We start from the raw sequence: 26,572 nt of genomic DNA on the forward strand, positions 1-26,572 counted from the left end.
TCAGTAGCCTCAGCTCTCTCCACCAGGATCTTCCAAGATGTCAGGTGTAGGAGGTGGTGAGGGTTTAAGACTGAAATTTGGGCTCTGTTTAAGATGACAACACAATAAATTTGAGAACCATGATTGAAATTAATCCCTATTGATGCACTATCAATTACTCCAAAAGACTGGAAGTAGAGTAAATACTGAAAGGCTTTTATTAACAGTAAATGGACCCACGTCCATGCTGTATGTCTGTCCTGAACAGGAGGAACAGTGACACAATCACCTTTATTCAGGGGTCTGTGGGAGGAGCCACAGGAGCAGTCAGCAGAGGGGTGTGTCCAGACAGGGAACCCACTTACAACCTATATACATGGTTTACCACACCTACTTAACGTTTTACAGTAATGTGTACACTCAGTGGCCACTTTATTAGTACAGAGTGGGACCCAGTGTGGTCTTCTGTTGCTGTAGCCCATCCGCTTCAAGGTTTGATGTGCTGTGCATTCAGAGATGCTGTTCTGCACACCACTGTTGTAACACATGGTTACTTGAGTTACTGTCACCTTCCTGTCAGCTTGATCCAGTCCGGCCATTCTCCTCTGACCTCTCTCATTAACAAGGCATTTCCCCCACACAGAGCTGCTGCTCACTGGATGTCTTTAGTTTTTCATATCATTCTCTGTAAACTCTAGACTGTTGTGTGTGTGGAAATCCCAGGAGATCAGCAGTTTCTGAGATACTCAAACATCTCATCTGGCACCAACAGCCATTTCACAGTCAAAGTCACTTAGATCACATTTTTTTCCTATTCTGATGATCAGTCTGAACAACAACTGAACCCCTCGACCTGGTCTGCATGCTTTTATGCATCGAAGCTCTTGCCAGATGTTTGGCTGATTAGATATTTGTAAGAACAAGCAAGTGTACGAGTGTACCTAATAAAGTGGCCACTGTGTGAACATTAAGTTTAATGTAGGAGATTTCTATTGGTGTTAATTGAATTGGTAAATTGGTTTATCATTGTCACATGTACCATGGTAGAGTGAAAAATATTGTTTTTGCATACCATCCACACATAAAATTTCATCACATTTGTACATCAAGTAGATAGATATTTTATTGATTCCAAAGGAAATTACAGTGTCACAGCAGCATTACGTGTACAGATATGCAAGTATACAAATATTAGAAGAGAAGTAAGAAAGAATAAAAAATAAGTTGCCTCAAACAGTCTAACAGGAGGGGGTCATCACTTCCCCGGCTATAGGTTGGCTCATTATAGAGCCTAATGGCCGAGGGTAAGAATGACCTCATATCGCACTCTTTGGAGCAGCACTGTTGTCTTAGTCTATTACTAAAAGTGCTCCTCCATTCAGCTAAGGTGGCATGCAGAGGGTGCGAAACATTGTCCAGAATTACCAGGGTTTTCTGTAGGGTCTTTTGTTCTACCACAGTCTCCTGTGTGTCCAGTTTGACTCCTATAACAGAGCCAGCCTTTCTAATCAGTCTATTGAGTCAGTTGGCATCACCCATGTTGATGCCATTGCCCCAGAACACCACTGCATAGAAGATTGTACTGGCGACAACAGACTGGTAGAACATGTGAAGGAGAGGCCAGCATACTCCAAAGGACCTCAGTGTCCTCAAGAAGTAGAGGCAACTCTGGCCCTTCTTGTACACAGCCTCTGTGTTGGTGCTCCACTCAAGTCAGTCATCCAGGTGCAGCCCCAGGTACTTGTAGGTCCTCATCACATCTTCATCCTCACCATCAATAGTAACAGGGAGCAATGCAGGCTTAGACACAGATGATTCAGCTTGCACCATTTGACAAAGTCCTCCACTAGGGCACTTCATTCTCCTGTCCTCCCTTTATACAGCCAACTATTGCTGAGTCATCAGAAAATTTCTGCAGATGACATGGCTCAGTGTTGTATCTGAAGGCTGAGGTATACAGGGAAGGAAGCCAGTACAGACCCCTGTGGGACCCCAGTGGGACCCCAGTGCAGCTTATAGCCATGTCTGATACACAGCTCTGAAGCCGCACATACTGTGGTCTGCCAGGTAGTACAAGAGAAAGCAACAACAGAATAGAGAATAAAGTGTTAACGTGCTGTGCAGGCAGACCAGAAAGTGCAAGGCTACAATGAGGTAGATTGTGAAGTCAAGAGTTCATCTTATCATACCAGGGAACCATATAACACCTTGAGCCTGATAATACATGCTTTCAAGCTTTTGTATCTTCTGGCCAATGGGAGGGGGGCAAAGAGAGAACGTCCAGGACGTATGTTATATCGCCTGCTTTAGCAAGGCAGCGAGACATGCAGACAGAGTCCATGGATTGGAGTCTAGTTTCTGCGATACACTGATAGCCATGAATTTAAGCAAAGTTTGATATGAATGGTACATTCACTAGAGAGTACACTTCTGGCCTCCAGTCTCTCCCTTTCATGAAGGAATTAAAATTTTTTAGCACGTTCTGTGAGTAAGGCTAACATTCCTTCTCTGCCAAGTGTGTGGAGCGTGACTTGGAAAGAGCAAGAAGCATTATAACATCCAAAGGGCAGCCAAGTAGATTCTGAACAGACTGGGAAAGGAGTTATTGTGTGTAGCATTGGAACAATGCATTGTTCTGGGCCTTCCTGCTAGACCGGTGATGGATGGGCTTGCTTCATGGGTTATTGACTAAAGCAGCACCACTCGCCTCCCAGGAGATTCTCATCTGGGGTGCGATCCCCTTGTTAATGACACAAACACTAGAAAATCTGCAGATGCTGGAAATGCAAGCAACACACACAAAATGCTGGAGGAACTCAGCAGTCCAGGCAGCATCTATGGACAAGAGTAAATAATCGATGTTTCAGGCTGAGACCCTTCATAACTGCTCACCAGTGAGGCCTCATCAAGGTTCAACATTACATCCATGCTATATCATCATATAAGCAACATTCACAAGAAAAACATAAATTACACAAAATCAAACTAGTCCATGCCAAAACCATTTAAGCTGCCTCCTCCCGTTGACCTGCACTGGGACTGTAGCCCTCCATATCTCTACTATCCATGAACCTATCCAAACTTCCCTTAAAGGTTGAAACTGATCTTGCATGGACCACTTGTGCTGGCAGCTCATTCCACACTCTCACCACCCTCTGAGTGAAGAAGTTTCTCCTCATGTTCCCCTTAAACTTGTCACCTTTCACCCTTAACCGATGAACTCTGGTTATAGCCTCATTCAACCTCAGTGGAAAAAGCCTGCTTGCATTTACCCTGTCTGTACCCCTCATAATTTTGTATACCTCTATCAAATCTCCTCTCATCTCAGTTCAGTTCAGTTTATTGTCATTTAGAAATGCATGCATTAAAAAATGATACAACTTTCCTCCAGAATGATATTACAAGAAAACACAGGACAAACCAAGACTAAAACTGACAAAACCACATAATTATAACATATAGTTACAACAGTGCAAAGCAATATCTTCTACGTTTTTAAGAATACAGTCATAACCTATTCAATCTTTCCTTATAACTCAGGTCCTCCAGACCCAGTAATATCCTTGTAAATTTTCTCTGTACTCCTTCAACCTTGTTTACATCTTTCATGTAGGTACGTGACCAAAACTGTACACAATACTCCAAATTAGGCCTCACTGTCTTACACAACTTCAACATTAACATCCCATCTCCTATACTCAGTAAATTGATTTATGAAGGCCAATGTACCAAAAGCTTTCTTTATGACCCTGTCTATCTGTGACACCACTTTCAATGAATTATAGACCTGTATTCCCAGATCCCTCTGTTCTCCCACACTCCTTGGTGCCCTATTGTTAAATGTGTAATGTGACGAGAATACACATAGATTAAGATGTTAGCTGTCCGGTGCTGGCACCAGTGGGATCAGCAGTTGGTCTGCCACCTGTCTTCAGGAGAAAGAGAGATAAGGAAAACAATGGAGCAGCATTTGGAGATGTTAATGAAGGGACGGGAGAGTTTAACGGAAGGAGAGCTGTCAAGATCAGCTCCCCCTTTGAACCCTGAACTGTTTGAAGTGATGGACAGGCGATACCCCAGCAGGGGGATAAAAAGGGACAGGTTCGCTAAGGCAAGACACACACGACACCCCGAGGTAACGAGACCCTGGAAGCGGTGCGTCTCCCATAAGTCGGTGGGAAGTTTTGGAAGGCTGGTCGCGGAACCAAGCCATAGACGCACAGGGTGGAAAGGCACGATCGGCGGGAACCTGGTGTGTGTCTGCCTTTGCCTGGGTGCCAGGTTCACCGCAGAGAAACGATCGTATCTGGAAACAGAGGGGTCACGGTTGGTGACCTCAGATGACATCACAAAGGGCTCGCCCGAAAGCTGACTGCGAAGAATATCGAAGGTCTGTGTGGAAGCCGTTTGAATATTCATCTGTTTTGCTCTCTCTCTCCTTTCCCCCACACTGTCCATCTCCCACGGCAGTGATTACTGCGAACTGAACTGAATTCAATTGAACTGAACTTTGCGTCACTTTGAAACTGGTCATTTACCCCTAGACGACGATAGAGCTTGATTGATCCTGTTATCCTAATTCTGTGTACATGTGTGTTTATCATTGCTGAACTGTTGCATTTATTATCCTTTTGATTAGAGTACTGTGTTGCTTGTTTCTTTAATAAAATTTCTTAGTTCTAGTAATCCAGACTCCAACTGAGTGATCCATTTCTGCTGGTTTGGCAACCCAGTCACGGGGTAAGTAACAGTAAGGTCTACCCTGGTTCATGGTCATTAGTCACTGACTTTTAGATATTCTTTTTCAGTTCAATGGTTGTGATGAGATGCAAACTCCTGTCCCCGTCAATTGTCATTGGCTGTGTGTGCAAATGCATTGTGTCAGATGGATAAGTAAAACAAAAACAAAATCAGTACATTAGTGGATTAAAATCCCAGAGGTTTTGTAAACAATACCAGTTCCTTAATGTCCTTCAGTAATTATTTAACATATTTTGATGCATATGTTAAATAATGATGCAGCTATTTATTTTAAAATGTAGGATATTTTGCTTCATAATTTGTTACTTTTTCAAGGTTCAAGATTGTTCTATGTCATTTCCTGTACACAAATGTAAAGGAGAATGAAATAATGTTACTCCTGATCCGATGAAGAACAAAAAAAATAAGATAAATAGCGCAATAATAATAATAAAACACAATAAATATAAATACATAAGATACCTTATATACATAGATTGAGTATGTCCATAAAGTGCCTCTAGGCGCAGGAGTGCCTGTACAGTAAGATGACTCTGACGGGAAGGCTTTTGACAAGGTGCCACACATGAAGCTGCTTAACTAGCTACAAGCCCGTGGTATTACAGGAAACATTCTAGCATGGATAAAGCAGTGTCAGATTGGCAGGAGGTAAAGTGTGGGAATAGGGAGTCTTTTCTGGTTGGCTGCTGGTAACTAGTGGTGTTCCACAGGGTCTTTGTGGGACTAATTCTTTTTACGTTATATGTCAATGATTTGGATGATGGAATTGATGGCTTTGTTGCAAAGTTTGCAGAAAATAGGTGGAGGGGCAGGTAGTTTTGAGGAAGTAGAGAGGCTACCGAAGGATTTAGACAGATTAGGAGAATGGGTAAAGAAATGACAGATGGAATATAGTGTTGGGAAGTGTATGGTCATGCACTTTGGCAGAAGAAATAAAAAGGTTAGCAAAACACATAAAAGTTGCTGGTGAACGCAGCAGGCCAGGCAGCATCTCTAGGAAGAGGTACAGTCGACGGTTCGGGCCGAGACCCTTTGTCAGGACTAACTGAAAGAAGAGCTAGCAAGAGATTTAAAAGTTGGAGGGGGAGGGGGAGATCTGAAATGATAGGAGAAGACAGGAGGGGGAGGGATGGAGCCAGGAGCTGGACAGGTGATTGGCAAAAGGGATATGAGAGGATCATGGGATAGGAGGCCCAGGGAGAAGGAAAAGAGAGGGGGGGGGAAACCAGGGGATGGGCAAGGGGTATAGTGAGGGGGACAGAGGGAGAAAAAGGAGAGAGAGAGAAAGAATGTGTGTATACAAATAAATCACGGATGGGGTACGAGGGGGAGGTGAGGCATTAGCGGAAGTTGGAGAAGTCTTGACTGTTTGTAAATGGAAAGAAAATACAAAAAAAAAACTGAAGCCTAAAGGGACTTGGGAGCCCTTGTGCAGATTCCCTATAGGGTAATTCGCAGGTTGAGTCTGTGGTGAGGAATGCAAATGTGATGTTAGCATTCATTTCAAGAGGATTAGAATATAATAGCAAGGATGTAATGTTGAGACTTTGTTAAGCACCAGTGAGGCCTCACATGGAGTATTGTGAGCAGTTTTGGGCCCCTTACCTTAGAAATGATGTGCTGAAACTGGAGAGGGTTCAAAAGAGGTTTACCAAAATTATTCCTGGATTGAATGGCTCATCATATGAAGAATGTTTGATGGCTCTGGGCCAGTATTCACTGGAATTCAGAAGGATGAGGGGTGACCTTTTTGAAACCTATCAAATGGTGAAAGGCCTTGATAGAGTGGATGTGGAGAGGATATTTCCTATAGAGGGAAAGTCTAAGAGAGAACACAGCCTCAGAATAGAGGGGTGTCTTTTTAGAATGAAGATGAGGAAGAATTTCTGTGGTGAATCTGTGAAATTCTTTGCCACAGGCAGCTGTGGAGGCCAAGGCTTAATGTATATTTAAGGCAGAGGTTGATAGATTATTGATTAGTCAGGGTCTGAAGGGATACAGGGAGAAGGTAGGAGATTGGGGCTGAGAGGAAAATTGGATCGGCCATGATAAAATAGTGGAGCAGACTCGATAGACCAAATGGCCTAATTCTGCTCCAATATCTTATGGTCTTATGGAAATGATAAAGTAGTGGTGGTTGCGGGTGTGGAGAGGTGGGTCAGTGGGTGGAGGTGCTGATAACCTTACTGCTTGGGGAAAGTACCTGTTTTTGAGTCTGGTGGTCCTGGCATGGATGCTACTTAGCTTCCTCCCTGATGTTTGATGTAATTTCCAGTACACAAATTAAAAGATTCAAAAATTCAAGATTCAAAGTACGTTTATTATCGAAGTAGGTATGCAGTAAATAACCCTGAAATCCGTCTTCCCCGCAGACAGTCACAAAACAAAGAACCATAGAACCAACCCGTTCAAAGAAAAATATCAAACATCAAATCCCCTCCCACTATGCAGAAAAAAACCACAAATGGCTCCAAAAAGAGCAAAAACAGAATACAAACACAATATCAAAAGGCATATTTCAGTTCAGTTCAAAAGTAAAGGAGAACAGAATAATTGTTACTCCGACTCCAATACAGCATGAAAAGGAACAAATATAAATACATAATATAGCTTATATACATAGATTGATTGTATGAGATTGTATAAAGTGACGCTAGGGACAGGAGTGCCTGTACGTAAGGTGACTCTGACAGGAGATGATAAAGCAACACACACAAAATGCTGGAGGAACTCAGCAGGTCAGGCAGCATCAATGGAAATGGATTTTCAGGCTGACACTTCAGGCCGAGACCCTTCTTCAGGACTGGAAAGGAAGGGGGAAGATGCCAGAATGAAAATGTGCGGGGGGGGTAGGAAAAGTAGGATAGTTAGAAGGTGATAGGGTGAAGCCAGATGGCTGGGAAAGACAAAGGCTGGGGAGAAAGTAATCTGATAGGGGAGAAGAGTGGAGCATAGGAGAAAGAGTAGGAGGAGGGGACCCTTGGGGAGCTGAGGAGAAGAGGCAAGAAGCCAGAGTGGAGGACAGAAAAAGAGGGGTGGGTTAGTGAGTGGAGCTGTTGATCATACTTATTACTTGGGGAAAGTAACTGTCTTCTCAAAGGAGAAAAATCAATTTGTGCTTTCCTTGTATTTCTCAGGTGCCGTTCGATTGAGTGGAGGAGCCAACCAACATGAGGGAAGAGTGGAGATATTTCACAGAGGACAGTGGGGTACTGTCTGTGACATGAACTGGGACAACAGAGATGCCAGTGTGGTTTGCCGGCAGCTGGGCTTGAGGTATGTGTGTTGGAACTGCACATCCAGTAATTACCCTCAATAAGGTCGTTGCTACGATTGTGCAAAAACTTCTGAACAATGTACAGATCTTGGCATCAAACTACTGACTGTTTAACTAATGTGATCTAAATCTCCCACAGCAGGAAGTGTTTAAATTAATTTTGAACCCTTTACCGCCTGTTGATTAAAGTGTTGAAGTATTTGTCATGTGATTTCCTTCATCCTTTCTAAATGAAAGATCTGTTTGAAGTTGGGTAGTGTAATATAGTGGTTGTCCATCATATTCATCGATGACAGGAAACCTGTGGAGGAGAGCTTTTAAATTGGAAAAGCTGTTGCACTGGGTAGTTCCACTGTCTCGACCTCGGAAGTCTAGGTCTGGTGGTATGAATAGTCTTCACATACTTGCCTGTTTTCAGTGGGTGACCATGACTTTTTCTGTGCCTATTCATGCTCTCCGCTCTCCATGGAGTGTAGCAAAACCACCTTCCTGGGTGTTGGATGAGACAGTTGATCTCACCCGCCCATGACTTCATGTGCTGGGATGGGCGTGTCTCTGTCTCACCAGGGTATGGGGCCTACAGCTGCCCTCTCCTGGTGTAGCCTGCCAGTCAAAGCGGTGTACTGAGGTGTGGCCGCTGTCACATGCAAACAGCCACTTGGAAGCACAGACGAGAGCTGAGTGTCTGTAGAAACCAAAGGTTAGTGAACTGCCCCAGAATGGACACAACATGCCCCTTCATCAGATGTCCTAGACACCCATACATGCCTGAAGTAGAGTACAAAGTAGATACAGGAAATAACAGTGACTGAATTAAATTCGTAAATTAAGTTAAACTAGTTTATTTAAAGAGGAATCAGTAATTGTATTAATTGATCTTTACAAATGTCAAACTATCACAATGTATTGTGAGACTAATCCTCGGTTACAACAACGTGCAGAGACAGTCCCACAGCTGGTCTGTTAAGAGTCCTAGAATAGACAATGGACGCTTCCTTTGAGCTTGTACTGGTTGGAAAAAGCCTGTAACATCATGAAGGGTCCTATACGCCCTGTTTGCTCATGAACTGTTTGTCCCACTCCCATCAGGGAGGAGGCTACATAACATCCATGCTAGGACCACCAAACTCAAAAATAGTTACTTTCCCCTAGCAACATCTCAACACCTCAATCCACTAACCCACCCTTCTACACCCATTAGCACCACTACTTTATCATTTCCTATCAGAGTCACCTTATGTATAGACACTCCTGTCCCTAGTGTCACTTTATGGGGTAGAATCAATCTATGTGTACAAGCTATGTTATGTATTTCTATTTATTGTATTTTTTATTATTATTGTGTTCTTTATCTTGTTGTGTTTTTTGTGCTGCATCAAATCTGGAGTAACAATTATTTCTTTCTCCTGTGTACTTGTGTACTGGAAATGACATTAAACAATCTTGAATCTTAAATTTTAATCTTGATTCTCATATTTATCAGTCTGCAAGTCTACATTGGACTTGATTAGAGATTAAGGACTCACCAAGCACACAGGTTTGACAAAACTGATGACTTTCATCAGAACAGGAACAAGTTCAAGGCCAATCATTAGACGATGAAGAGAAGGTGAAGAAGGTAGGAGAGAACAAGAGGGAAAGTTTTTGAACAGCTCCATAAACTCTTCTGTGGCAGAGTCATTACTATGTATTTACATACGAGATGTAAGTAGGTAGATTGGATATATGAGATCATTACATTAGCACAAATAAAGGACGCACCCTTGATTGAAGGTACCAATTTTTCACAGTTATAGTCATTAGAACTTGGCAGCGTTTCCAGACGAGTTCAGAGTCTAGCCACAGAAGTATGAAAGGTGATGATAAACTGGAGATTAACTCCCTCTTTGGAGACTAGGGCGTAGAAGTTTGGTCTGGCACTCAGATACAGAGCGGAAGGAATGTTACATATTGGAGGTGCTGTGTTGCAGCCGAGAAGCTAAACGGAGGCATTCTGAGCATAAAAGCTTCTAGGTCACTTAATTTTAAGAAGAGCATCAGCGTCTTGGCAAATATTGATACATCAATCAGTAACAAAGAAACATTATCAGGTCATTCCACAATGGCTCTTGCATGAGTTACTATGCGCAAGATGGCTGTTGTGTTTCTTCCACAGTGAATAAAGCTGATTAGCTTCTTGGCACTTTGATTCATTGAGGAACTGAGCAGATCAGACAGCATCTATGGAGAGGAATAAAGAGTCAACGTTTCAGGTCGAGACCCTTTATCAGGACTCCGGCACTTCATCAGAATCTTCATCAATTCCTCCAGCATTTTGTGTGTGTTTTACTCTGGATTTCAGCATCTGCAGAGTCTCTCGGTTTACGGCTTTGAAGATTCCAAAAGCTATATAAATGCAAAACTTTAATAGCTATTAGAAAGTAATTGCAGAATGTGACAGAGAGAGATGACATTGCTAGTGTATCTTCTACTGTCGAATCTATAACTATTTTAAAGCTGACCTTCTTTAAGGTATTTTTCAGTAATTGTGAATTAAAGTTTTTAGTACCTGATTTAGGAAGCTGTAAGGTGCAGTGATATTTTGGGAGAGGTTTGTTGATCTCTAGTATTGCAATAGTTGTTACCGGACAGCACAGTAGTGCAGGGGTTAGCGCATCACTTTATAGTGTCAGGGTCGATTCCTGCCGCTGTCTGCAGGGAGTTTAAATGTTCGCCCCATGACCTTGTGGGTTTCCTCCGGGTGCTCTGGTTTCCTCCCACATTCCAAAGACGTAGGGTTAGGATTAGTGAATTGTGGTCAAGCTATGTTGATGCCACAGTCTGCCCAGCACAATCCTTGCTGACCCATTTCACTGTATGCTTCTACGTACATGTGACAAATAAAATTAACCTCGATACCACAGGGATAATCAAATTGGTGTGCTTGAATTTTGGTGGAATCATGGAAGTTTCGGGTCTTCATTCAGTGTGCTCATTTCCAGAGCCCTGTGATCACCAACAGGATAAAAATTGGATTAGAATCATGGTCTCCGCAGCGGCGTAGCGGCTAGTGTGACACTATTGCAGCTTGGCGCATTCTGGAGTTCAGAGTTCAATTCCGGGGCCATTCTGTAAGGAGTCTGTGTACACCCTCCTCATGGAACATGCGCTCCCGTTTCCTCGCACACTTCAAAGATGTACCGGGTAGGTTACTTGGTCATTGTAAGTTGTCGTGTGACAAGTTTAGGGTTAAATCTGGCTTGTGGTGTTGCTGGGGCAGCTCAAAGGGTTAGAAGGGCCTACTCTGCTCTGTACCACTAACTCAATAAAAATAATCTAGGGAAATGTTATCAGGGTTAGCCTGGTAAATCATCAGGCTTCTTTCCCCTGCTTTTTTTTTTAGCTCATTACTTTATTTATTAAAAAAATATTAACAGCTGAGGCAAAACAATTGTTAATCAGCGCACTGGAAATAGGATAGAGAGAAAATTAGCACCATATCATACAGGACAAACAATTCACCTCATCACTTCCTTTACCTGCTCTATCATTGCCTTGATTCTTTCCTTCTTCCTTTAATTTACTGTCTCCACCATCCAGGCCACTCTTTCTTCTCCCTGCTGCCATCAGGCAGGAGGTACAGGAGCCTCGGGACCCACACCACCAGGGTCAGGAGCAGTTACTACCCTTCAGCAAACAGGCTCCTGAACCCGCATGGATAACCTCGCTCACCTCCACACTGAACTGATTCCACAACTGACAGACTCACTTTCGCGGCTCTATAAAACATATTCTCAATATTATTTATTTTGTTACTTAATTGTATTTACACATTTTGTCTCCTTTTGCACATTGGTTGTTTGTCAGTCTTTGTGTGTAGTTTTCCTTTGATTCATTCATCTACGGTGAATGCCTGCAAGAAAATGAATCTCTGGGTGATATCTATGTACTTTGCTAATAAACTTACTTTGAACTTTGTTCCCTTTAACCCCTTCCACCCCACTCCCCCTCCCTTTCCACTCTTCCACTTCCAATCACAGTGAGATCGGTGTCGGGAAGACGAATTCATTCTTTGGGTCTGGACAGGGCCCTGTACACATGACTGCGGTTCACTGCCATGGGGACGAGGCAGCCTTGGTACAATGCAGAAATGGCACAGCCACAGAAGGCATCTGTGGACATCACCATGACGCTGGAGTTGTATGTGGACCGCCAGAAGGTAAAATTTGGAAGTCACCTCCTGGGTCATGTGAACAAGTGAGTGCGTTTAAAAGCACGAACCACTGAGATAGTAATGAAGGCAAATGTGATGGTTGCATTGGGTGGGGCTTTGTCAATGTCCAACGTGTTGATGCTGAAGTCACCACATTTAAAAATGCTCTCTTTGCTTTCTTCAAGTGCAGGTTCAGTGATGCCCATTCGCCTCGTTGGAGGGAAGGAGCACCATGAAGGACGAATAGAAGTCTTCCATGATGGACAGTGGGGAACTGTCTGTGACGACCAATGGGATGATCTCGATGCTGAGGTTGTCTGTAGGCAGCTGGGTTTAAGGTGCGATGACTGTTTAAAATTTCACACTGGCTTTATTGAACATGTAAATAAGGCCAAGCCAGCCTCAAGGAAAGTGCTTCTAATGTCCATCCGCTTGTTAACATTTCATAACAAGGTCAACACCAACAGTTAGAATTCATGCCATACTCAGCAAAGTTACTTCCCATGGTAGGGGATTCTAGGACAAGAGGGCAAGACTTCAGGATTGAAGAACGTCCTTTTGGAACTGAGATGCGGAGAAATTACTTTAGTCAGAGGGTGGTAGATCTGTGGAGTTTGTTGCCACGAGCGGCTGTGGAGGCCAAGTCATTGGGTGTATTTAAGGCAGAGATAGATGGGTTCTTGATTAGCCAGAGCATCAAAGGGTATGGAGTGAAGGCAGGGGTGTGAGGATGACTGGATGAAGTGGGTCAGCCCATGATTGAATGGCAGAGCAGACTTGATGGGCTGAATGGCCTACTTCTGCTCCTAAATCTTATGGTCTAATAATTTAGAACCAGCTTTCTTCCCTCTGCCCTGAAGTTGCTGAATGGTTCATGAATTATTATTATTTCTTTTGTTTTTCACAATTTATATATTTTTGCAATTTGTAGTTTATATGTATTTGTAATGCTGCAAAACAACAAATTTCATGTCATAAAGATGCGAAAGTCTGCAGATGCTGGGAATCCAGAGCAACACACACAAAATGCTGGAGGAACTCAGCAGGTCAGGCAGCATCTATGGAGATGAATAAACAGTCGATATTTCAGGCCGAGACCCTTCATCAGGTCAGGAAAAGAAGGGGGAAGGCACCAGAGTAAAAAGGTTGGGGGGGGGGGGAGGGATAGGAATTCAAAGTTCAAACTACATTTATTATCAAAGTATGTATAAATTTTACAACCTTACAGGAAGCCACAGAAAAGACCAACACCCAATGCACAAAGAGAGAAAAAACAAATCATGCAAACAATAAAAGGCTAGTTAGAAGGTGAAGGCGGGTGGGTGGGAAAGATCAAGGGCTGGGGAAGAAGGAATCTGATAGGGGAGGAGAGTGGACCATAGGAAGATGGGAAGGAGCAGGGGACCCAGGGGAGATGATAGGCAGGTGAGAAGAAGTAAAAGGCCAAAGTGGGGATTAGATGAAGAGGGGAGCGGAGGGATTTTTGTTTAACCAGAAGGTGAAATCGATATTCATGCCATCAGGTTGGAGGCTACCCAGACAGAATATAAGATGTTACTCCCCCACACTGAGGATGACCTCATTTTGGCATGTGGAGGCCATGGACCGACATGTCGGAATGGGAATGGGAATTAAAATGTTTGGCCACTGGGAAGTTCTGCTTGTGGAGAATGGAGTGGAGGTGCTCAGCGAAGCTGTCCTCCAATTTACAATGGCTACAATATATTTAATGACCACCTTATATTTGCAGTTGCTAGATTTGGGGATTTCCTACCACTGGACACATCTGTACATGTCAGCTGAGTAGCCATGTCAGCAACAGGCATGGCTTGTTAACTCTCTCACCTGGACGTCTGCTGACAGGAGGCTGTTTGCCAATCTATTTGACATCATACACATTCCCAAAAGCCCCTCTGGGGATCAAATTGCTGGAAGAACAGGATGATGTTGGTACCAAGGGTGATCACTATGTTAACTTCTCACCGCCCCCACCCCCCCCCACCACCTCCCCTATGTCAACCCGGTGGAATTAAAATCAGGCTTAAAGTTTCTGAATGGATCAAGGTGTTTTCTTCTGCCTTTCATGCTGCTTGAATTATAATGGTTACTGTGGACTATAATGTGGGAAAGAGTTCTGTGTCTATAGCAGTGTGGATTATAATGGTTACTGTGGACTATAATGTGGGAAAGTGTTCTGTGTCAATGGCAGTGTGGATTATAATGGTTACTGTGGACTATAATGTGGGAAAGAGTTCTGTGTCTATGGTAGTGTGGATTATAATGGATACTGTGGACTATAATGTGGGAAAGAGTTCTGTGTCTATGGCAGTGTGGATTATAATGGATACTGTGGACTACAATGTGGGAAAGAGCAGGATGTCTATGGTAGTGTGGATCTGGATGGTTATTTAATGCTAAAGTAAATGTGATCATAAAGATAAAGATTATCTTCATGTACATTGAAATGCCTTGTTTGCGATAACACAGTCGAAGGATGTGCTGGGAACAGCCCGCAATGTCACCAGACTTCTGGCAACTACACTGACCCTAACTAACTCATGCATCTTTGGAATATGGGAGGAAACGGAAGCACCAGAGTGAAACCCACGTGGTCACGGGGTTAACATACAAGTTTCTTACAGGCTATAGTGGGAATTATATAATTGATGGTCTATTTAGAGAGATATAGAGCTGTATAAGATAATGAGAGGCACAGATGGAGTGCACAGTTAGAGCCTTTTTCCCAGGCTAAAACCAGGGGGCATAATTTTAAGGTGATTGGAGGAAAGTATGGAGAGAATGTCAAAGGTAAGTTCTTTACACAGAGTGGCGGCTGCTGGAATGTCCATCCTGGAGTGGTGGGAGAGGCAGATACATTAGGGACATTTAAGAGGCTCTTAGGTAGGCACATTGCTGATAGAAAAATAAGACCCTAAGATATAGGAGAAGAAGAATGGAGGCCTATGTTTGAGGGAAGGGTTAAATTGATCTTAGAGTTGGTTAAAAGTTCGGCCCAACATTGTGGCCCAAAAGGTCTGTACTGTGCTGCACTGTTCTATTTTCTGTGCTCTAAATGGGACGTTACAAAAGTTTCTGCCAGTTTCTTTATACGATTCTTTCTTCCTCTGTAGTGGGACAGCCAAGTCTTGGATGTGGTCTCACTTTGGGCAAGGGTCAGGTCCAATCCTTCTGGATGATGTTGAATGCACAGGCAATGAGTTATCTATAGATGAGTGCAGGAAGAGTAACTGGAGAGAGCACAACTGTGACCACACGGAGGATGCTGGTGTCTCCTGCGACCCTTTCAGAGGTACCTCAAGAGTTACTTGTGTTGCTTGTAAACTGCTGAATTAAATAAATTCCTGTTCTTCTGTTTAACCAGCACACTATTTTTTCATGACCACAGCAGAGATCTTCATGTCCTCTGGACAAATTAAAACTCTTTAAATAGATCGCTACTAGTGTGGAACTCGTGCTTTAGACAGGAGCCTATTTTGATTCTGAAAATTAAGTGATCCAGCTGTCTTTGGGTAAAATGCTGCTCTGCCTCTGAGATAAGGAAATCAGATTACCAAAAGGTCATGTAGATAGTGTGTCTACTTGTTAATGAACCGTCCTTGAACCCTCCCTGTTTGATTGGGATTTTGGTCATTTGTCAAATCTCATCTGACTTAATTTCAGTCTTTATTTTATTACCCTCCTTTGAACGATCATGTAAACATCTCACAATGAAAGTGCCTGCATTCTGTCAGGTTTTTGTTGAAGGAGAACATTCACGCCAATGATGTCATAACCTGCAAAGCCGAGAGAAAATCCAGGAAAACACGGTGTTCTATTATTTTCAAACCACCGCCGAGAGACAGCAGTGACAACAACGTGGAAGTTGACAGGTAGAACAGGAACTCTTGAAGACAACCAGATGTGAAAAAAGTTATTAAACGTCAAGATTAAAGAAACTGCCCAAAGTTTATGTTTTTTGAAATATCTAATACCAGAGGGCATTTATTTAAGGTGAGAGGGGGTAATTTCAAAGGAGATGTGAGAGTTAAGTTTTTCACACAGAGTGTTGGGTGCCTGGATCACACTGGCTGGGGGTGGGGGGTGGTGGTATTAGAGGCAGAAACACTGGGGACTTTTAAGAAATATTTAGATTTAGATAGGCCATGGATGTAAGGGAAATGAAGGGATATGGACATTGTACAGGCAGAAGGGATTAGCTTACTTGGCCATTTGATTATTAATTTATTTGGTTTGGCACAACATTGTGGCCAACGAGCCTGTTCCTGTGCTGTGCTGTTCTATGTTCAAGCTAGATAATATTCATTATGTACCAAGCCAACAAAAACATTGTTTTCACAAGCAACCCCCACTCTGGCTCGTCCCTGTATCTGTGGGAGTTAGATCTCAAGGTGCCTGTTTTAGGAACAGCTTCTTCCCCTCTAAACAGTCCTGAACCCGTGAATACTGCCTTGTTATTCCTTTTTTTGCCCTGTTTTTAATTTATCTATCTATTTATTTTTGTGATTTAGAATTTATTTATTAATGTGACTTACAGTATTGTTTTTGTGCCTTGCACTGTACTGCTGCCACAAAACAACAAATTCCACACCATCTGTATCAGTGATAAAAAACTGATTCTGATATTTTGGAATGACAAGTTTCTGTCTAACAGTACCCCGTCCAGTCTTAATGACGGGTCTCGGCCCGAAGCACTGCTGGCCTGCTGAGTTCCTCCAGCATTTTGTGTGTGTTGCTCTGCCCAACAGCAACCGTTCCTCACCACAGTTCTGCATTTTGGCCTTCTCTAAACAAAACAAGCAACTAAAATGGACTGTCTGTTGGGTGCTTACTGCAGATGGTGCTGTGCGGCTGGTTGGAGGCAGAGATTCCACTGAGGGAAGATTGGAAATCTATCGGAATGGAGTGTGGGGAACGGTGTGCGATGATATGTGGACTGAACTGAACGCGCAGGTTGTCTGCAGACAGCTGGGATTCAGGTAGTTTCAATTTCTTTCAATGTCTGTGACATCTCAATGCCACAAACAAGCGATGAACTGATATCCTTAATCAGTTATTCAGCCCCTCAAGCTAATGGCAGCTCAGAGAACGATGCCTTTCCCCTACTAACTTTTCCTGGACTCTGTTTCACCATCAATTACACCAGGGACAGCCTATTCCAGTGGCCAGTTAACCTGGGCCACCTTCTTGTCTTTGGAATGTGGGAAGAAACTGGAGCACCTGGGGAAACCCACATGGCCACAGGGGGAACATGTAAGCTCCACAGGGAGAGTGCCCAGGGTCAGCTTGGATGCCGGATTGCAGCCATTGCAAACCAGCAGCTTTACTAGGTGTATTGCTGTGCTCTGTTCCCCAGCGATGAGGGCTTTTGGCCCCTCAGCACAGTGCTAGCTCATTGAAAGCTCCAATTCATCCCACCACTCTTTGTAAAGCAGTGATAATTGCGATACAGCAGATTGTGACACGAATTGCAAAGGTGATTGTCACTTTAATGTAACGTCATCGCTGTGTGTGATCACAGTTACGATTGGGCTCTCACAGTAAAAAGATTCTTCTCACCTGGGTGCTTAAAATGGGAGTACCATGTGCCATCAATGAAAAGCAATTCAAAGTAAATTTATTATCAAAATACATACACTGTATATCATCATATACTACCTAGAGATTCATTTTCTTGAACGCAATTACAGGAAAATAAAGTAATACAATATAAGTTACAAAAACTATACATATAAAAGACTGACAAATAGCCAATATACAAAAGAAGACAAATTGTATATAAATGTTTAAATGCATATAGATAGATAGATAATATTGAGAACGTGAGTTATAGAGTCCTTGAAAGAGAGTCTGTGGGCTGTGGAATCAGTCTTAATTCATAGTTACTGAAGTCTAATATTCTCTGAATCCAAATTGAAGTCATGCAAAAGAAAAATAAATTTCTTGCTTAATTAAATTGTTTAATCTGTTTGGGATAATTGAAATGATTTCCCAGCCCGAGATGGCTTTGAAGTTGAAGGTTGTGTTGTGGCGAAGTTCTGTTAACTAATTTGCCTCTACTCCCCCCGGTTGCTTGTGTTTACATCGATCAGAGGCCCTGGACTGGTGGCATCAGAGGGCAAATTTGGACAGGGAACTGACTACATATTCCTGGATGACGTGGTCTGCCTGGGAACTGAAAATGATCTTCTGGAGTGTGCTCGGAGCAACTGGGGTCAGCACGACTGCTCCCACCATGAAGATGTGGGTGTGATTTGTGCACAGAAAGAGACCAACAAAATAACAGTGACCCATACAGGTAAGAGGTGAAAGGCAGTTTCCCATTCACCTTTCACCGTTCAGCAGGGTTGTTAGCTGCACTCATTCCCCAACCATACTTTATCTTACTTGTGCACAAGGAGAGCAGCATGGCCCCTGTCACCCTCCCTGTTCTGAATTCTGAACGGAGAAATGCCATTTTTAAACAGAATAGACTAGCAGTTACGGATATTGTCCATTTGGTAAACTGGGTATGTTCAAATTCCTTATTTCCAAGATCAATCACCATTCACAACACAGACGTTAAAAGTCAATAGAAACTACAAGCTAATAACAGATGATATTTTGAAGTGAGCAAAGTAATTGTCTCTTAGTGTGAGTTTGGCTCTGTAAGCGAAATGGCTCCAGGCCTCCTGCTATGCAAAGAGAAACTATTCTCTTCAAAGACCTTTCCTGCCTGGACTTTCTGCACACTATCTGCACTCCATCCTTGACTGGACATCATGTAAACCTTTGCTTTACTGCAATTTCCCCAGGATAAACACATGGGGAGAGGAATGAGAGGATACAGCGAGGGGTTAGATGGGGATAGTATGAACTACCGTGCACCATTGGGTACGATGACTGATTTCTACATTGTTCATTTTTCCTCTTATTTCTTCAAGGGTGTGGGCAGTGCTGACAATTTTTGCTTATTGTTGTAAAAGAACATACAAAGCGAGAGCAGGAATTGGCCAACTGGCCTCTCAAGTGTACTCCACCCTTAAATTAGACCAGTGCCAATCCCATCCAAACGTTCCCACTTTACTGCCACACAGACTCTATAAAAGGTTAAAGATTAGCTTTATTTGCAACGTGTGCATCAAAACATACAGTGAAGTACGTTGTTTGCGTCAAATCAAATCAGTGAGGATTGTACTGGGACAGCCATGTTGCCATGCTTCTGACACCAACACAATACGTACACAATTTATTAACCCTAACTCTATGTCTTTGGACGGTGGGGGGAAACCAGAGCACCTGGAGGAAACCCACGTAGTCACGGGGAGAATGAACAAACTCCTTACAGACAGCAGAGGGAATTGAACCTCGATCTTACAGCCGGTACCATAAAGCAATGTAGTAACCACTACGCTACCTTTTAATTTAAAATGTAGCTCCTTTGAGTTTTAAATGAATTGCCATTGCCCTTGAATCTGCCTGCCCTGCTTTCCCAGGAGATTCATGAGATGGTCTCTCCAGTGTCTTGTAAAATCAAGTCATAACTTCCCTACTTATAGACTCCATACCCCTTGTGAACAGCCCATCTTCCAAATTACCTGTACCTGCACGGTAACTTCAGTGCTTCACGTCACCATTACTGTTATAGGGGTTAAATTCCTACCACTGTCTGTAAGGAGTTTGTATGTTGCCCTTGTGACTGTTTGAGTTTCCTCCGGGTGCTCCAGTTTCCCCTCGCATTCCAAAGACATACGGATTAGGGTCAGTAAGCTGTGGACGTACTGTGATGGTGTCAGAAGTGTGGCAACACTTACTAGATGCTCAGTACAATCCTTGCTGATTTAATTTGATGCAAACAATGCATTTCATCCTTTGTTTTCATGCATATGTGACAAATAAAGCTAATTTTTATCTTTATAGTGTTGTTTCCTACTCCTGGATTTAGGAAAGAATTATTCCGTCCGGAAAGGGCCATTCAGCTCCACCTGTCCATGTTGATCAGTGAGCACCCTTCCACGTTTAACACTTAGTCCAGAGCCCTCTGTTCCTCAGCAACTCAAGTGCTCAGCGCTCAGGTTAAATCATGTCAGTGATATTACTTGTTTAATTAATTGATTATTAGAACAATTGGAGAGAGAAGGGAAACACCAGAACTTGAAGGGACATTGACCACAAGACCATCAGACATAGGAGCAGAATTAAGCCATTCAGTCCATCGAGTCTGCTCTACCATTCCATTAATGCTGATTTATTATCCCTCTCCACTCCATCTCCTTCCTTGCTCCATAAGCTTTGACACCCTGACTAATCACGAATCTATCAACTTCTATAAATATACCAAATGACTTTGGACTGTGGGAGGAAACTGGAGCACCTGGAGGAAACCCAGAGAGTCATGGGGAGAATGTGCAAACTCCTTACAGACAGCGGTGCGAATTGATCCCTGATCTTACAGCCAGTGCTATAAAGCAATACACCAACCACTATGCTACCTTCCAATTTAAAATGTAGCCCCTTTGCAGTAGGAAAACGCTGCCCTGATGTCCCGTTTAAATCTCTCACCAATGACCTGAAATTTATGCCTTCATGTCTTTAGCGTTCCCTCCCTGGCTAAAAGACTAAATGCTTTCACCCCATCTATGCCCCTGATGATCTTATCAAGTCAGCCCTCAATCTCCTTCCAGGAAAGGAAGTCCTACTCTAAGACCATAAGACATGCAGTGAGAGCAAAGTTAGGCCATTCAGCCCATTGAATCTGCTGCACCTTTTGATCATGGCTAATTTATTATCCCTCTCAATCCCATTCTCCTGCTTTCTTCCCATAACCTTTGACACCCTAACTAATCAAGACCTATCAACTTCCACTTTAAATATACCCAAAGACTTGGCCTCCACAGCCGTCTGTGGCAATTAATTCCACAGATTCACCTCTTGCTGAAGAAATTCCTCCTCAAATCTGTTTCTAAATAGGCATCCTTCTATTCCGAGGGTGTTCCGCTGGTCCTAGGCTCCCCCACAATAGGAAACATCCTCTCCACATCTACTCTATCTAGGCCTTTTAGTATTGATGGGTTTCAATGAGATCCCCCTCATTCTTCTAAACTTCAGAAATTCATACAGAGATATACAACATAGGAATTGCTGGAGATCTAAAAGTTAATGCCTGCTTTATCTACACACAAGAGATTCTGTAGATATCAGAAATCTTGGCCAATGCATACAAAGTGCTGGAGAAATTTAATAAGTCGGGCAGGATCTATGGAGTGGAGTAAACAGTCGAGGTTTTTGGCTGGGATCCTTCATCAGGACTGGAAAGAAAGGAGGCAGAAGCCAGAATAAGAGTGTGAAGGAGGGGGCTGGATAAAGGTGAATCTACTCTTTAGCTTTGTTTCTCCAGTCCTGCTGAAGGGTTTCGGCCTGAAATGTCGACTGTACCGTTTTCCATAGATGCCGTCCGGCCTGCTGAGCTCCTCCAGCATTTTGTGTGTGTTGCTAGGATAAAGGTGAAGCCAGGTGAAGGAGGGGGCTGAAGTAAGAAGCTGGGAGGTGATAGGTGGAAGAAGTTAAGGCTGAAGAAGAAGGGATCTGATGGGAGAGGATTGTGGCCCATGGAAGAAAGAGAAGGAGGAGGGGCACTAGACGGAGGTAAAGGACAGACGAGGAGAAGAGAAGGGGTGAGAGGGTAACTGGAATTGGGGATGGATAAAAAGAGGGGGGGGGAGAAATTACTTAAAGTTAGAGAACCCATGTTCATGCCATCAGATTGGAGGCAACTCAAATGGAATATGAGGTGTTTCTCCTCCAGCCTGAGATTGGCCTCATCATGGCAGTAGAGGAGGCCATGAACCAACATGGCAGAATGGGATGGTGTTAGGTGAAATCTATTACTTTTAATAGATAAATCTAAATTAGATTGGGTCTAGTTAATAGATGAAAACCCTCTTTGATCGAAAGGAATTGTTACCCAGACAAGCTTGGTTTGCATCCAAGTGCAGATATTCCCTTTATTCTCTTCACCGTGCATTCTGTTCACTTAATTCCATCAATGTAAAGCAAACTTGTGTTCACACTTTGCCAATAAGTTTAAGTTTGAAGTTTAATTATCATTCAACCATACCCATGAATGCCCATGAACCCATAAGTACCCACGAATATCCACAAACACCATGAATACAGCCAAACCGAAACAGTGTTCCTCTGGGACTGAGGTGTAACACACAGTACCAATAGTCGTACACAGTGCAGGGTGCATATAGTGTGTATAAGATAACAGTAAATATAGAGTCACACAAAATAATAATCCATCTCAAGTCCCTGAGTGTCAGGTCCTAGAGGCTGATGGTGTATGGGATGTTGTCGACAAGAACAAGCCTGCAGCATCACATACTAGTGCAGCCGCAGAGAAACACAATCCAGCTTGTCTTCCACCAAGCGAACCCTGGAGAGCAAGCCCCCAACCCAGCATGGATACCTGCCGTGCCACACTGACTCTGGCATCTCCTCCTCTGGAGGAGGTGGCTGGAACAGACGACCCCACCTCAGGTCACTACAGCTACAGAAAGGGTGGGTAATGTAGCAGGATCCTCTTTTGAGTCAATATGGGTGGAAGTCAGGAACAGGAAGGGAGCAGTTACTCTACTGGGGGTATTCTATAGGCCCCCTGGTAGCAGCAGAGATACAGAGGAGCAGATTGGGAGGCAGATTTTGGAAAGGTGCAAAAATAACAGGGTTGTTATCATGGGTGACTTTAACTTCCCTAATATTGATTGGCACCTGATTAGTTCCAAGGGTTTAGATGGGGCAGAATTTGTTAGGTGTGTCCAGGATGGATTCCTGTCACAGTATGTGGACAGGCCGACCAGGGGGAATGCCATACTAGATCTAGTACTAGGTAATGAACCGGGTCAGGTCACAGATCTCTCAGTGGGTGAGCATCTGGGGGACAGTGACCACCGCTCCCTGGCCTTTATAATTATCATGGAAAAGGATAGAATCAAAGAGGACAGGAAAATTTTTAATTGGGGAAAGGCAAATTCTGAGGCTATAAGGCTAGAACTTGCGGGTATGAATTGGGATGATGTTTTTGCAGGGAAATGTACTATGGACATGTGGTCGATATTTAAGGATCTCTTGCAGGATGTTAGGGATAAATTTGTCCCGGTGAGGAAGATAAAGAGTGGTAGGGTGAAGGAACCATGGGTGACAAGTGAGGTGGAAAATCTAGTCAGGTGGAAGAAGGCAGCATACATGAGGTTTAGGAGCAAGGATCAGATGGGTCTATTGAGCAATATAGGGAAGCAAGAAAGGAGCTTAAGAAGGGGCTGAGGAGAGCAAGAAGGGGGCATGAGAAGGCCTTGGCGAGTAGGGTAAAGGAAAACCCCAAGACATTCTTCAATTATGTGAAGAAAAAAAGGATGACAGGAGTGAAGGTAGGACCGATTAGAGATAAAGGTGGGAAGATATGCCTGGAGGCTGTGGAAGTGAGCGAGGTCCTCAATGAATACTTCTCTTCGGTATTCACCAATGAGAGGGGACTTGATGATGGTGAGGACAATATGAGTGAGGTTGATGTTCTGGAGCATGTTGATATTAAGGGAAAGGAGGTGTTAGAGTTGTTAAAACACATTAGGACGGAATATTCCCCAGGCTGCTCCACGAGGCGAGAGAAGAGATTGCTGAGCCTCTGACTAGGATCTTTATGTCCTCGTTGTCCACGGGAATGGTAGCGGAGGATTGGAGGGAGGTGAATGTTGTTCCCTTGTTCAAAAAAGGTAGTAGGGATAGTCCGGGTAATTATAGACCAGTGAGCCTTACGTCTGTGGTGAGAAAGTTGTTGGAAAAGATTCTTAGAGATAGGATCTATAGGCATTTAAAGAATCATGGTCTGATCAGGGACAGTCAGCATGGCTTTGTGAAGGGCAGATCATGTCTAACAAGCCTGATAGAGTTCTTTGAGGAGGTGACCAGGCATATAGATGAGGATAGTGCAGTGGATGTGATCTATATGGAATTTAGTAAGGCATTTGACAAGGTTCCATATGGTAGGCTTATTCAGAAAGTTAGAAGGCATGGGATCCAGGGAAGTTTGGCCAGGTGGATTCAGAATTGGCTTGCCTGCAGAAGGCGGAAAGTGGTGGTGGAGGGAGTACATTCAGATTGGAGGATTGTGACTAGTGGTGTCCCACAAGGATCTGCTCTGGGACCTTTACTTTTCGGGATTTTTATTAACGACCTGGATGTGGGGGTAGAAGGGTGGGTTGGCAAGTTTGCAGACGACACAAAGGTTGGAGGTGTTGTAGATAGTGTAGAGGATTGTCAAAGATTGCAGAGAGACATTGATAGGATACAGAAGTGGGCTGAGAAGTGGCAGATGGAGTTCAACCCGGGGAAGTGTGAGGTGGTACACTTTGGAAGGACAAACTCCAAGGCAGAGTACAAAGTAAATGGCAGGATACTTGGTAGTGTGGAGGAGCAGAGGGATCTCGAAGTACATGTCCACAGATCCCTGATAGTTGCCTCACAGGTGGATAGGGTAGTTAAGAAAGCTTGTGGGATGTCAGCTTTCATAAGTCGAGGGAAAGAGTTTAAGAGTCGCGATGCAGCTCTATAAAACTCTGGTTAGGCCACACTTGGAGTATTGTGTCCAGTTCTGGTCACCTCACTATAGGAAGGATGTGGAAGAATTGGAAAGGGTACAGAGGAGATTTACCAGGATGCTGCCTGGTTTAGAAAGTATGCATTATGATCAGAGATTAAGGGAGCTAGGGCTTTACTCTTTGGAGAGAAGGAGGATAAGAGGAGACATGATAGAGGCATACAAGATAATAAGAGGAATAGATAGAGTGGATAGCCAGCGCCTCTTCCCCAGGGCACCACTGCTCAATACAAGAGGACATGGCTTTAAGGTAAGGGGTGAGAAGTTCAAGGGGGATATTAGAGAAAGGTTTTTTACTCAGAGAGTGGTTGGTGCGTGGAATGCACTGCCTGAGTCAGTGGTAGAGGCAGATACACTAGTGAAGTTTAAGAGACTACTAGACAGGTATATGGAGGAATCTAAGGTGGGGGCTTATATGGGAGGCAGGGTTTGAGGGTCGGCACAACATTGTGGGCTGAAGGGCCTGTACTATGCTGTACTATTCTATGTTCTATGTTCATGAAGGCCTGGTTCATGCAACAACCACGGCAGAGCAGCTCCCCTGCCATTGGTCTCAACAATGAACCGGACTTGCAGTTTTCTACGTTACCGGTTACAACTCAGTTTCCCACTCCTCAGATGCTGTCTAATTTGTTGAGCATTTCTGGCATTTTTTTCTGATTTCCAGCAAGCGAAGCTTTTGTTTTGCTTCGGGTTTCTGTGCACATTTTAACCTCTCTGACCGTGGCTGGTTTTGTGTGTTCACAGGGCCAGTCATCAGACTAGTGGATGGAGAGAATAGGAAGGAGGGGCGAGTGGAAGTGTACCTCGGTGGAGAGTGGGGAAGTGTCTGCGATGACGGCTGGACTGACGTAGATGCGAAGGTTGTCTGCAGACAGTTGGGTTACAGGTGAGTCAGGGAGACTTTGATCATCTTAAAGTAATTAGTGAGTGCATTGGCAGCATTCAGAAACATCTGGTAATGTATTGGAACTCTTCTATTAAGTCCATAAGATATAGGAGCAGAATTAGGCCATTCAGCCCATCGAGTTGCTTCCAGCATCCCATTGTGGCTGATTTATTATCCCTCTCAACTCCATTCTCCTGCCTTCTCCCCATAACCTTTGACTAATCAAGAATCTATCAACCTCCGCTTTAAATATACTCAATGACTGTGGAAATGAATTCTACTGCCCAGAATCGGACTGAGAACTTGTCTGAACAAGTACCTTTTAAAATGATGCAAGTTGCATTTTGTTCTTTTTTGCTCAAAGTTGTCAATGGATGTTGGTGTGAATGTCAGTACTACTCAAGGTATCCCGTATCTGAAGAATAATAGTCACTTATTCATAGACCAGTAGGTAGGTACTGTGATCACTCGAGTTGAATATGACGTTCTCCCAATGGCTTGTCTACTGGTGGGTCTTCAGGAGGCTGTGGAAGCCAATCCAGATCCACATATTCTGGTACAGTTGGGCAAGAGTACGTTGTGGCTTTGGTTAGTGGTTCAGTCTCTCCTTTCACAGCTGCTGCTTGTTCTCCGCGGCATCGCAAAGATCATTCATATGTAGCGCAGCTCTCTCTTGAACAGATTTCCTCCAGGTGCATCTATTGAGTGCAAGGTCTTTCCAGTCTTTAGATGTAATGTTGAATTTCAAAATGAAAAATGATGTTGAAGTTATCTTTGAAACATTTCCCTTGCCCACCAGGGCCTCACTGACCTTCCTTCAAT

At 43.6% G+C, this 26,572-nt stretch overlaps 1 protein-coding gene across 7 annotated transcripts in view; it reads left to right on the top strand.

Annotated features, from left to right (window-relative positions):
• si:ch211-51a6.2 (neurotrypsin) overlaps nucleotides 1-26,572 on the top strand; it is a 70,863-nt gene that overhangs the window by 24,390 nt on the left and 19,901 nt on the right. For 6 of the 7 annotated variants that reach the window (XM_063070359.1, XM_063070358.1, XM_063070360.1 and 3 more), the window contains 7 exons: nucleotides 7,878-8,016; nucleotides 12,037-12,215; nucleotides 12,400-12,547; nucleotides 15,341-15,519; nucleotides 17,065-17,206; nucleotides 18,320-18,525; nucleotides 25,609-25,750. In XM_063070359.1, coding sequence (XP_062926429.1) covers nucleotides 7,878-8,016; nucleotides 12,037-12,215; nucleotides 12,400-12,547; nucleotides 15,341-15,519; nucleotides 17,065-17,206; nucleotides 18,320-18,525; nucleotides 25,609-25,750 — 1,135 coding nt within the window. Of the gene's footprint in view, nucleotides 1-5; nucleotides 4,720-7,877; nucleotides 8,017-12,036; nucleotides 12,216-12,399; nucleotides 12,548-15,340; nucleotides 15,520-17,064; nucleotides 17,207-18,319; nucleotides 18,526-25,608; nucleotides 25,751-26,572 lie in introns of those variants that run through there. The other variant, XM_063070361.1, reaches the window with a different exon arrangement.

Source organism: Mobula hypostoma, chromosome 18 (genome assembly GCF_963921235.1).
Source record: "Mobula hypostoma chromosome 18, sMobHyp1.1, whole genome shotgun sequence".
Taxonomy (NCBI): domain Eukaryota; kingdom Metazoa; phylum Chordata; class Chondrichthyes; order Myliobatiformes; family Myliobatidae; genus Mobula; species Mobula hypostoma.